This window comes from Lolium rigidum, chromosome 6, assembly GCF_022539505.1.
Source record: "Lolium rigidum isolate FL_2022 chromosome 6, APGP_CSIRO_Lrig_0.1, whole genome shotgun sequence".
Classification (NCBI taxonomy): Eukaryota; Viridiplantae; Streptophyta; class Magnoliopsida; order Poales; family Poaceae; genus Lolium; species Lolium rigidum.
This window is the reverse complement of record NC_061513.1, coordinates 94,528,051-94,541,454: the sequence shown is the minus strand read 5'-3', so window position 1 is coordinate 94,541,454 and position 13,404 is coordinate 94,528,051. Positions and strand designations below refer to the sequence as shown.

At 41.0% G+C, this 13,404-nt stretch overlaps 1 protein-coding gene across 1 annotated transcript; it reads left to right on the top strand.

Moving 5' to 3' along the window:
* The first annotated feature begins 10,659 nt into the window (after positions 1 to 10,659).
* Positions 10,660 to 13,368, top strand: LOC124662978 (WRKY DNA-binding transcription factor 70-like). Its single transcript, XM_047200747.1, has 3 exons — positions 10,660 to 10,946; positions 11,102 to 11,245; positions 12,684 to 13,368. Exons 1-3 carry the CDS (start codon positions 10,660 to 10,662, stop codon positions 13,366 to 13,368), a joined length of 1,116 nt encoding a protein of 371 aa, XP_047056703.1.
* The last annotated feature ends 36 nt before the right edge of the window (positions 13,369 to 13,404 follow it).

Sequence of the window (13,404 nt, the reverse complement as noted above, 5' to 3'; positions counted from 1 at the left end):
GAAACCAAGGACATATTTGTCCATATGCTACAGCGGAGCGTGTATCTCTCCCATAAAGTGAATGCTAGGATCCATTTTATTCAAACAAAACAAAAACAAAAAAAAACCGACGCTCCAAGAAAAAGCACATAAGATGTGGCCGAATAAAAATATAGTTTCAGGGGAGGAACCTGATAATTTGTTGATGAAGAAGGGGATGCCTTGGGCATCCCCAAGCTTAGACGCTTGAGTCTTCTTGATATATGCAGGGGTGAACCACCGGGTGCATCCCCAAGCTTAGAGCTTTCACTCTCCTTGATCATGTTGCATCATACTCCTCTCTTGACCCTTGAAAACTTCCTCCACACCAAACTCGAAACAACTCATTAGAGGGTTAGTGCACAATATAAATTGACATATTCAGAGGTGACACAATCATTCTTAACACTTCTGGACATTGCATAATGCTACTGGACATTAGTGGATCAAAGAAATTCATCCAACATAGCGAAAGAGGCAATGCGAAATAAAAGGCAGAATCTGTCAAAACAGAACAGTTCGTATTGACGAATTTTAAAATGGCACTAGACTTGCTCAAATGAAAATGCTCAAATTGAATGAAAGTTGCGTACATATCTGAGGATCATGCACGTAAATTGGCATAATTTTCTGAGCTTCCTGCAGGGCAGTGGGCTCAGATTCGTGACAGCAAAGAAATCTGGAACTGCGCAGTAATCCAAATCTAGTACTTACTTTTCTATCAACGGCTTAACTTGGCACAACAAAACTCAAAACTAAGATAAGGAGAGGTTGCTACAGTAGTAAACAACTTCCAAGACACAAAATAAAAACAAAGTACTGTAGGTAAAAACATGGGTTGTCTTCCATAAGCGCTTTCTTTAACGCCTTTCAGCTAGGCGCGAAAGTGTGTATCAAGTAACATCGAGAGATGAAGCATCAACATCATAATTTGTTCTAATGATAGAATCATAAGGTAACTTCATTCTCTTTCTAGGGAAGTGTTCCATACCTTTCTTGAGAGGAAATTGATATTTTATATTACCTTCCCTCATATCAATAATAGCACCAACAGTTCGAAGAAAAGGTCTTCCCAATATAATTGGACAAGATGCATTGCATTCAATATCCAAGACAACAAAATCAACGGGAACAAGATTATTGTTAACGGTAATGCGAACATTATCAACTTTACCCAAAGGTTTCTTTGTAGAATGATCAGCAAGATTAACATCCAAATAACAATTTTTCAGCGGTGGCAAGTCAAGCATATTATAAATTTTCTTCGGCATAACAGAAATACTTGCACCAAGATCACATAAAGCATTACAATCAAAATCCTTAACCTTCATCTTAATGATGGGCTCCCAACCATCTTCTAGCTTTTTAGGAATAGAGGCTTCGCGCTCTAGTTTCTCTTCTCTAGCTTTTATGAGAGCATTTGTAATATGATGCGTGAAAGCCAAATTTATAGCACTAGCATTAGGACTTTTAGCAAGTTTTTGCAAGAACTTTATAACTTCAGAGATGTGGCAATCATCAAAATTCAAACCATTATAATCTAAAGCAATGGGATCATCATCCCCAATGTTGGAAAAAATTTCAGCAGCTTTATCACAGGCAGTTTCAGCAGTTTTAGCAGTTTCAGACAGTTTTCGCGCTTTGCATTAGAAGTGGAAACATTGCTAACACCAATTCTTTTATTAGTATGAGTAGGAGGTGCAGCAACATGTGTAGCATTAGCATTACTAGTGGTGGTAATAGTCCAAACTTTAGCTATATTCTTCTCTTTAGCTAGTTTTTCATTTTCTTCTCTATCCCACCTAGCACGCAGTTCAGCCATTAATCTTATATTCTCATTAATTCTAACTTGAATGGCATTTGCTGTAGTAACAATTTTATTTTCAATATCCCTATTAGGCATAACTTTTGATTTCAAAAGATCAACATCAGAGGCAAGACTATCAACTCTAGAAACAAGAATATCAATTTTATTGAGTTTTTCCTCAACAGATTTGTTAAAGGCAGTTTGTGTACTAATAAATTCTTTAAGCATGGCTTCAAGTCCAGGGGTGAATTCCTATTATTGTTGTAAGAATTTCCATAAGAATTACCATAGCCGTTGCCATTATTATAAGGATATGGCCTATAGTTATTACTAGAATTGTTCCGGTAAGCATTGTTGTTGAAATTATTATTTTTAATGAAGTTTACATCAACATGTTCTTCTTGTGCAACCAATGAAGCTAACGGAACATTATTAGGATCAATATTAGTCCTATCATTCACAATCATAGACATAATATCATCAACCTTATCATTCAAGGAAGAGGATTCTTCAACAGAATTTACCTTCTTACCTTGTGGAGCTCTTTCCGTGTGTCATTCCGAGTAGTTGATCATCATATTATCAAGAAGCTTTGTTGCTTCACCAAGAGTGATGGACATAAAGGTACCTCCAGCAGCTGAATCCAATAAATTCCGTGAAGAAAAATTTAGTCCTGCATAGAAGGTTTGGATGATCATCCAAGTAGTCAGTCCATGGGTTGGGCAATTTTTAACCAGAGATTTCATTCTTTCCCAAGCTTGAGCAACATGTTCAGTATCTAATTGTTTAAAATTCATTATGCTACTCCTCAAAGATATAATTTTAGCAGGGGGATAATATCTACCAATAAAGGCATCCTTGCATTTAGTCCATGAATCAATACTATTCTTAGGCAGAGATAGCAACCAATCTTTAGCTCTTCCTCTTAATGAGAAAGGGAACAATTTTAGTTTAATAATATCACCATCTACATCTTTATATTTTTGCATTTCGCATAGTTCAACAAAATTATTAAGATGGGCAGCAGCATTATCAGAACTAACACCAGAAAATTGATTGTTCATGACAAGATTCAGTAAAGCAGGTTTAATTTCAAAGAATTCTGTCTGTAGTAGCGAGTGGAGCAATAGGTGTGCATAAGAAATCATTATTATTTGTGGTTGTGAAGTCACACAACTTAGTATTTTCAGCGTTGGCCATTTTAGCAATAGTAAATAAAGCAAACTAGATAAAGTAAATGCAAGTAAACTAATTTTTTTGTGTTTTCGATATAGCAAACAAGATAGCAAATAAAGTAAAACTAGCAACTAATTTTTTTGTATTTTGATTTAGTGCAGCAAACAAAGTAGTAAATAAAATAAAGCAAGACAAAAACAAAGTAAAGAGATTGAGAAGTGGAGACTCCCCTTGCAGCGTGTCTTGATCTCCCCGGCAACGGCGCCATAAAAAGAGCTTGATGGCGTGTATTTCACACGTTCGTTGGGCAACCCCAAGAGGAAGGTATGATGCGCACAGCAGCAAGTTTTCCCTCAGAAAGAAACCAAGGTTTATCGAACCAGGAGGAGCCAAGAAGCTCGTTGAAGGTTGATGGCGGCGGGATGTAGTGCGGCGCAACACCAGAGATTCCGGCGCCAACGTGGAACCTGCACAACACAACCAAGCTACTTTGCCCCAACGAAACAGTGAGGTTGTCAATCTCACCGGCTTGCTGTAACAAAGGATTAACCGTATTGTGTGGAAGATGATTGTTTGCAGAGAAAACAGTAAAAACAAGTATTGCGATGAGATTGTATTTCGAGTAAAGAGAATTGGACCGGGGTCCACAGTTCACTAGAGGTGTCTCTCCCATAAGACGAACAAGCATGTTGGGTGAACAAATTACAGTTGGGCAATTGACAAATAAAGAGAGCATGACAATGCACATACATATCATGATGAGTATAGTGAGATTTAATTGGGCATTACGACAAAGTACATAGACCGCCATCCAACCGCATCTATGCCTAAAAAGTCCACCTTCGAGGTTATCATCCGAACCCCTCCAGGTATTAAGTTGCAAAGCAACGAGACAATTGCATTAAGTATGGTGCGTAATGTAATCAACAACTACATCCTTAGACATAGCATCAATGTTTTATCCCTAGTGGCAACAGACACAACACAACCTTAGAACTTTCATCGCATCGTCCCGGTGTCAATGCAGGCATGAACCCACTATCGAGCATAAGTACTCCCTCTTGGAGTTAAAAGTAAAAACTTGGCCAGAGCCTCTACTAGAAACGGAGAGCATGCAAGATCATAAACAACACATAAGCATAACTTTGATAATCAACATAACAAGTATTCTCTATTCATCGGATCCCAACAAACGCAACATATAGAATTACGGATAGATGATCTTGATCATGATAGGCAGCTCACAAGATCCGACAATGATAGCACAATGGGGAGAAGACAACCATCTAGCTACTGCTATGGACCCATAGTCCAGGGGTAGACTACTCACTCATCACTCCGGAGGCGACCATGGCGGTGTAGAGTCCTCCGGGAGATGATTCCCCTCTCCGGCAGGGTGCCGGAGGCGATCTCCAGGATCCCCCGAGATGGGATCGGCGGCGACGGCGTCTCGGCAATGTTTTCCGTATCGTGGCTCTCGGTGCCGGGGGTTTCGTCACGGAGGCTTTAAGTAGGCGGAAGGGCAAGTCGAGAGGCGGCACAGGGGGCCCAAACCACGAGGCCGGCGCGGCCGGGGTGGGGCCGCCCTAGGGTTTGGCCACCCTGTGGCCCCTCTTCGTCTCATCTTCGGACTTCCGGAAGCTTCGTGGAAAAATAGGCCTCTGGGCTTTTATTTCGTCCAATTCCGAGAATATTTCTTTACTAGGATTTCTGAAACCAAAAACAGCAGTAAAACAAGAATCGGCACTTCGGCATCTTGTTAATAGGTTAGTTCCAGAAAATGCACGAATATGACATAAAGTGTGCATAAAACATGTAGATAACATCAATAATGTGGCATGGAACACAAGAAATTATCGATACGTTGGAGACGTATCACTGTCCTATGAATTTTGATTATTTAGCTTTTGTCCCATTAATTGGTAGATCTGGTGGAATTATTACTGTCTAGGATAGTTCAATTTTTACAGGGTATGAGGTCTTCCATAACAGTTATGCTCTCTCCGTTGAATTCAGTGCCACAAAATCTGACGCCTACTAGACTTTGACAAATATTTATGCCTTCTATCAAGAGGTTGAACTACTGGAATTTCTTCACTAGCTTCACAATGTTTACATTCCTCAAGATGATAATTCTTTTGTTACTTGGTGTCTTTAATCTTTTAAGATCACCCCAATATAGGAATAGGCATGGGGAAATATTAATGAGATGTTGTTTAATGAGGCTATTAGTCACCTTGGATTGGTTGATATCTCACTCAAAGGTAGAAAGTTTACATGGAGTAATATGCATGCTGCTCCTTTGCTTTAGAGACTGGACTGGTTTTTCTCTTCCCTAGCTTGGAGAACCAACTTTCCAAATACCATGGCTCTTCCTTTGGCCATGACAACATCTGATCATGTGCCTTGTGTCATCTCCGTTGAAACCTCTATTCCTAAATCGGAGGTTTTCAGAGTGGAAAACAGGTAGATGAACACGGAAGGTTTCATACCTCTTGTAGAGCTCACTCGCTTAGACACATTCTTTCCATTATGCACATGCAGCCAAGACGATTTCAACTAAGTTTAATGTATTGAGGAAAAGCATAAAAACCTGGTCAAGGAAATTTTCTCCTCTCAAGGAGTCTATTGCAGACCTGAATGCCATTATCTCTCTCATGGATTCCATACATAAATTTAGAGACATCTCAGTTTTGGAAAGAAACTTCAGAGCTGCAATGTAGAAACACTTGGCTGTCCTGCTAGATCAGCAGTTGCTTTATTGGAAACACAGAGGAAAAATGAAGTGGGTAACTTTAGGAGATGAGAACTCAAGGTTCGTCCATTCCATTGCCTTTAGACAGAATAGGAAAAATCATATTGCCTCCATCACAAATTCCATAGGAGAGCTTTTTTGGTGAACATGCAGAGAAGGCTGCTTTGCTTCTTAAAGCATATAAAGAGAGACTATGGCAAGTGGATTCTACTTCCAGTATTTCTAATATGATGCTCTTGCTTCATACGAGTATGGATATATCCTTCGTCGAAGCACCTTTTACACATGGGGAATTTGATGCAGTTGTCAAGGATTTTACAAATAATAAATCCACTGGGCTAGATGGTTCTAATGCAGAGTTTTTGAAGAAATGTTAGCACATTGTGAAGAATGGTTTGTATGACATGTGTGATCAATTTCATAATGGTAGTTTGTGTTTGCAAAGCATAATAGTTGTTTCATCACCTTGGTGCCAAAAATGGAGGATGCCTCTACTGTCAATGACTTTCAGAACCATTTCTTTTTTGTTTTGCACTTTGAAGCTCTTAACTACATTATTATCTAATAGACTGTAATCCATTATTCGGCAGATGATTCATGAAACCCAATATGGGTTTATCAAGTCTAGAACAATCCATGACTATTTAGCTTGGGCTTGTGAATGTCTGCATCACTGTCATAAATCTAAGAAAGAAGTGGATGCCCTCAAAATGGATTTTAAAAAAGCCTTTGAAAAACCGGATGACTCCTTAATTTTATATGTTCTGCAAGTAAAAGGCTTTGGTAATCAATGGTGTCAATGGATCAAGGACATTCTTGACAGTTCCACATATGTTGTCCTCCTTAAAGGGTTTCCTGGCTCCACATTCAAATGCAGGAGGTGTGTCAGGCAGGCTGATCCTCTATCTCCCAACTCTTTGTTCTGGCTGCTGGTGTGTTTCAGTCCATGATAAATGCTTCTCTTCATGTTGGGCTCCTACAAAGACCTTTGAATCTGCATTGCTCTGCTTCCTTTCCTATTATACAATATGCAAATGATACACTTATTCTCATGCAAGCTGATGTTCGGCAAATTAAACATCTTACTGATGTGCTTCAAGTCTTTGGTGCAGCCTCTGGTCTGAAAGTTAATTATTCCAAATCGAGTCTTATCCCTATTAATATTGATGAGGATAGAATTCAGACCTTAACTGTTGCCCTTCAGTGGAAAGTGCGTGCTTTGTCCTTTACCTACCTGGGGCTGCCACTAAGCACAACCAAGCCTATGACGGAGTTCTTCCTGCCTTTGATCCAATGTATACAAAGGAGATTGCCTGCCTGCCTATAACATGTATCTCAATTGTGGAAGCTTTGTTGGACAAGGCGACGCTTAGGCACCGCTTAAGCACGCTTAGGCACTAGGCGATGGACAAACGCCTCGCCTAGGGCATAAGCGAAAGTCTAGGCAGTCTAACCAAGAAATTGTCTTGCACAATAAGAAATCATGCAATACTTCATGATCGAGTTAGATGGGCATTGTTTTCAAGGTAGTTATTAGAAATTTACACATTTGCATGCTATAAATTAATGTTTATTCACATATAATAACCCATATACACACTTGATGGTATAAATGATGCCCGCCTAGGCACTAGGCGAATGGAAATCGCCCCTAGCGCTTTTTTCCAACCTTGTGTGGAAGTAAACTCAGAATATCCTCTTTGTCTATGTTTTATCTATCCTCTCTTAAGATCTACTTGCGGGTTCTGAATGAGGTGGATAAATATAGAAGACATTGTTTATGGAGGGACAAGGATCTGCAAAAAAAAGAACCCACCATTGGCGGCTTGGGATCTGGTCTACAAACCAAAGGATCAAGGAGGATTGGGAGTGCTTAATCTTGCAGTGCAGAATTATTGTCTTTTGATGAAGCATCTTCATAAATTTTATAATCATGTAGAATTGCCTTGGATAAAGTAGGCTTGGGAACTTTACAATCCATCCGCTCTGTCTCCTGCTAGTCCTAGAAACATTTCCTTATGGTGGAGATACTTCTTAAAGGTTTTGCCATCATTCAAGCTGGTTGTTTGTAAAATTGCTCAAGGAAACTCAAATCTCCTTTGGAAAGATAAATAGATAGATATTCCTGTACAAGAGACTTGGCCCCACCTCTTTTATTATGCTAAGAATGAATCCATTTATCTTAAATAGGCTCTAGCTGTTATTGATATATCTGATCTATTCAATCTTTCAGTCTTTGATAAGGCTACGATGCAATTGAATCTCTTTCAGTCTTTGCTACTTGAGTCCATTCCAAGCAATGATTTTGATTCCTGGACCATCTTAGGAAATCAGACTTCGCTGAAAGTTGCTCAAGTTTATAAAGCACTAATGGGAAATGAGATCTCTGTTTGTGCTCTCAAATGGATTTTTAGTGGTTGCTGTCAATAGAAGCATAAGGTGTTTTTATGGCTCCTCACTCAGAATCCTCTGAACACTAGGGCTATGTTAGATAGGAAAGAATTTCAGATGGTTGATTATTCTTGTGTTATGTGTGGCCAGCATCAACTTGAGACAACATATTATTTGTTCTTTCAGTTCCCATTTGATGTCCTTTGCTGGCAATACCTATGTACTTTGTGGACACCTCCAGCTTTGGGTCACTTTGATTTCCAAGAACCTATTTCTAGTCTTAAGCTTGCTATCTCCAAGTCTTTCTTCATGGAACTGATTATCCGGATAACATGGTCCATTTTGGTTACTCGCAATGATTTCATCCAAGGCGGTATCTCCTAGTGTTTATAGGTGCCGAAAGAAATTTAAAGAAGAGCTTGCTCTCCTGGTGCACAAAGCAAAGGTGAGGTCACATACCATGGTCTGCTGCTTGGGTAGCGCAATTCAAATAGCTAGATAGAATTTCCTTTTTTGTTTTGTGGCATCTGTTAGTTTCTATTCTCAAGCAACTTTAATTTTGTAAACTATTTTGCTTTTATTAATGAAAATAAAAATTACGCACCGGAGAAACCCACTGTTCAGCCTCAATTTTTTTTTCCAAGAAGCACTTCATCCTATGTTGTGCTGCTAGGAAGTTCCCCTACATTCTATTTTGATTTGTTGCATAACATGTAAGTCATAGTGACAATCTTGGCGAACACCTCATGAACTGAAGAAGCCTAGTTATGGAATAGTATTCCATTGCGTTCTTTCCAAGGATGCTTGCTTCAGTGCCGGTTATATTTAGATTTTTTCCTACCTTAGGCCTGCGAAAACCCATCTAGCCCATGTATATCCGTATGTATACATACGGTATATATCTATACACCATGTTAGAAAAAAGAGGTCACTTGACTAGGTATCCTAACTACCGCCCCACGTCGTTGTGCATGCGTAGTTTTGAAACCAGTTGGCAGTGTACGCATCCGCTAGGATCCGACAACGGTGCCGCAGGACGACGGAGTCGCTACACCGGCATGGATCCTGCTAATTAAGGGTGCTATGCGCGCCAGTCATCTCTGCCATCGCCGGTGATATTGTGGCCGCTCCAAATCCGCCAGTCCATCGACGGAGGATACCCCCTGTTCCCGACGAGTCTAGGGTTAGGGTCTCATCTCGACCCTATCGAGGTGTTGGGATGGTCAGGCTCTCTCGCTCGTGCGTGTGGGCTTCTTCCTCCGGCGCATCGACCAGCGTGGTGGGGTAGGCTTCTTCCTCCGGCGCATCGACCAGCATCACACACGCACATGACCGTATTAGTACGTCATACATACATAAATTACTCGTACAAGACAACGCGGGCCATACGGGCCACTACAGGGTTGTACATACATGTCAGATTTTTAAATTCCACGATCATGCCTCGCTTAAGAAGGGGTAAGGGAACATCTCCATCGTCCTTCTTTTTCTCGCGGCTAGAGAGTTTTGCCAGGGGAGCACCACCAAAGCAGAAGTGTTTTCCAGGTGTGCCACCACACAACTTGAACTAACCAGGTCTAAGCTTTGAGTCCTGGGATCGAGAGCGCCGAGCTCTGCCATTGTTCCAGGAGGGCACGGTATAATAACGGGGTTAATATTTTTTTTTTTTTTTTTTTTTTGCATTTCTGAGTAACTCTTAGAAATTTAAGCACTTAGATTTGTGCATCTTACTAGTCCGGGTCAACCGAGCTGATTGGGCGAATTAATTGTCATAGATTCTTGCATATTTCTAGAAAAAAAGGCCGTGTTGCATCGTCAAAATGAAAATGCAATTGAAGGGCAGACCTTTGACTTCAGATGATAGATCAGCATCTGACGACAGCTGGCCAGCATAAATCCTGCTCGATCGGGTATTAGCGTCAGCATAAATCCTGTAGAGTGAAAAGGATAATCTGCTCTGGGTCTCCTCTAGACTTGCCCCATCCGTCCCATAGGCCATAACGTGAGATCCCACTGTATGACCCTAGAAAATAAAACACGTCGTCTCTCTCTCCGTGGTGTCTATTAATTGCAGGCTTGGAACCACTCGCACGCAGTACTTATCATTAACATCCTAATTTGTAGTTATCCTGAACACCAGTCAACCTATGTAATAGTGCTTCATGTTCATACCTTCATATACCATGGCATAAGACGCACTGGTCAACCTATGTTAAGGAATAAGGACAAAGAAAATCAATCAAGATCCCCTGTCGAATCTAGGACCAGCAGAATCGAAAGCCTCCACAATTAACAGTGATGATCAACATCATCAACTGGGGTGAACAGAGTTTGACACGAAGGTTAAGTGTACTCTACTCTCTGGACGATTAAGTGTCAAGGACGTTGTTCACTGCAGTGTGCCTATATAAGACGCCAAGACCCCATAGCTACTTCACAAACTGATCGCTTCCCATACAATACTTCGAGTGTACGTTGTAGCCGGGCAGCCAGGAAATTCTGAATCTCGAGTATGGCATTTGGGCAAGAAGCTTCAGAACAGCTGTGGCAGGAGCTCCTTGGCGGCTACAATCTCAACGCCAGGCTCATGGCGCTGCTCGGGGACCCCCTCGATAAGCATGGCCAGGAGGCAGCTTTGGCGATGAGCCAAGAGCTCTCTCGGGTGTTCATGGTGTCCATGTACACCCTCAAGCCTGGCGATAGTAGTCGGGTAGCAGGAGTGAGAACGATGGCGCCCGAGACAATGGTCACCGAGGGAAGTGTCAGTCAGCGCACTCCGGCGGCAGATGAACGCATCTGGTATACTAAGAATTTACTAATACTGATTTATCTTCTTTTTTTGATAAATAATACTGATTTATCTTAGTACTCTCCTTGTTCATAAATAGTGGGTTTTTTGTGATTGTTTCCTTTTGGTTGGTTCCTTACTCTGTTTGATTCTATGGGCATTATAGCAGTGGCGAAGAGGCTGTTCCCCACCGAAAGCGCATAGGAGAGGAGGAGGTTATAGAGAAGAAAATTACAGCCTCGCCTCACAAGGAGGGTTACATATGGAAAAAATACGGGCAAAAGAATATTCAGAAGAGAAAATTTCCAAGGTGAAGTGGTTATTTCCCAATCCCAAGTTCTCCCATTTGTCCGATATCACGCATGCTACTGCACCAAACATAAGCCAACCACAGAGACATTTAATCTTTAGGAAATATATCACTAGCAAGAAACTATAGAAAATGTGGTTTACATGCATGCATGGTTAAACTAAATTATATACTCCAAACTGTGCTTGTCAAAATACCGGCCAAAACAATCGTATTTCTGTGATCTGACAGGTTTCTAGAAAAATAAAGTTACGACATACATTTTCAATATATTTTAAGAAGTTAAGATCAGACTCAAATTTAGATGTCATGTAAAAAATTATTCAAAAATAATTATACTGTTGGAAAACTTTGTCTCTCTTCGTACATCTGTGAAAAGCTACGAAAGTTGGCGATAAGTAGAAGGTAAAATCCCAAATGTCATATTTTATTCTTGGAAAGAACTTTGAGATTTTTATATATTGTACTCATTTGCATTTTCATAGATTGGGGGACAACTCCCATTTCTATGACGTTACAGGTTTCTAAATAATTAATGTTATACGATATATATATATATATATATATATAATAAGTCGATGTCAATCTCAAATCCATCTTTTATGCACAAAGTATCTCAAAATTTAAAATACTACAAAAAAATTGTCTTTCGCCATATATTTGCCAATGATTGTATTTTCCAAATCTCATTGTCTTTAATTGAAGTCTTCCTTGAAGTTTCCATAGAATTCAACTCATTCATATTTTATTAGATCTTTACATATCCAAGGAGTTCCTAGTTTCCCAAGAACAAGTAGTTCTACTGCCCAAGCCACCTCAAGGCAGCAAATTTGGCAATCTGCCAGTTAGAGTCGATTCATAATTAATGAGTCAAGCAATGATTTTCAGTTATTTGGTTTGGAGCTAAGACATGCATGTCCCAACGAATTGTCAAACGTCAAGCCAGGCAGGCATGCTTCGTAGACTCAACAGGGACCCAACTTCCAGGTCTCTTAAAATATATTACTCTCTGCAGACTAAATTAATTGCCCTGTCTTAGGATTACACTTGTAGAATTGGACATAGTACTCTCTCCTTCACAATTACCTCGCATTTTTAGATTTGTTAAAGTTAAACTTTATGAAATTCAATTAAATATTTTAATATATCAACAATACAATATAAATCCTAAATATTTTTAAATTATATGCATTTGTATGATTGTATGAATGTTGATATTTTTTCTTCTACTCTAAAACTTCACAAATTATCGAGGTAATTGTAAATAAAGAGAGTATATTGCTGCCGTCAATTAATTTGGGCTGAAGAGAATACTGTGTAAAATTAGGTCGCACATATTGTCTTCTGCCCCTAAACACACTCCAAAGAGAAGGTATTTGTCTCCGTTCATTGCCTGGCCCATCTGACTAATCTCTACATGTATATGCGCACTGTGCAGGCAGTACTACAAATGCATGTACAGCCATGAGCGCGGATGCAGGGCGAAGAAGCGTGTGCAGCAGCAGGATAACGGCAGCGACGCCCATGGCCCAATGTTTCAGGTCACCTTCATGAACGAGCACACGTGCCACCAAGTGCTTCCCAGCCAAAACAGCAGCAATAATGCAACTAATTTACCGGCGACGAAGACTACTAGTACTATGACAAGGAACGGCGCTCATTCTGATCCTGCAGCCCACATCGGCGACAACGCTGGACTGCAGAACAAGATCATGACCTGCGCTCTCACCACGGTCATCGGCGGAGCTCCATCCCCGCCGCCGCCCGTGGAAGTGAGCCAGCTGAGTGATTCGGCGTCGTACGTTCCGCCGCGCCTGCCGGAGGTCAGCATGGGCTTGGAGTATGAGACGACGGTGTCGGAGACGGGTTTCTCGTGCGGCTCCCCAATTCCACCTCCCGTCGAGCCACCTGCTGCTCCATCGTCGTGGTCATTGCCGCCGCCACTGCCCGTGGAAGCGAGCTCGAGTTATCTGGTCGGCGGCGGAAACATACCGAGCATGGACCCTATGATGATGGAGGAGATGTATTTCCCGTGTGACCCGCTACTTTCTCCCGTTGCAGCTCAGTCGTCGATCAGCGGCTGGGACGATGTGCCCATGGCTGTCGTCGCCGGTAGGTGGTAGACAGACACGGCGTCACCGTGGCCACAATATTAAGGC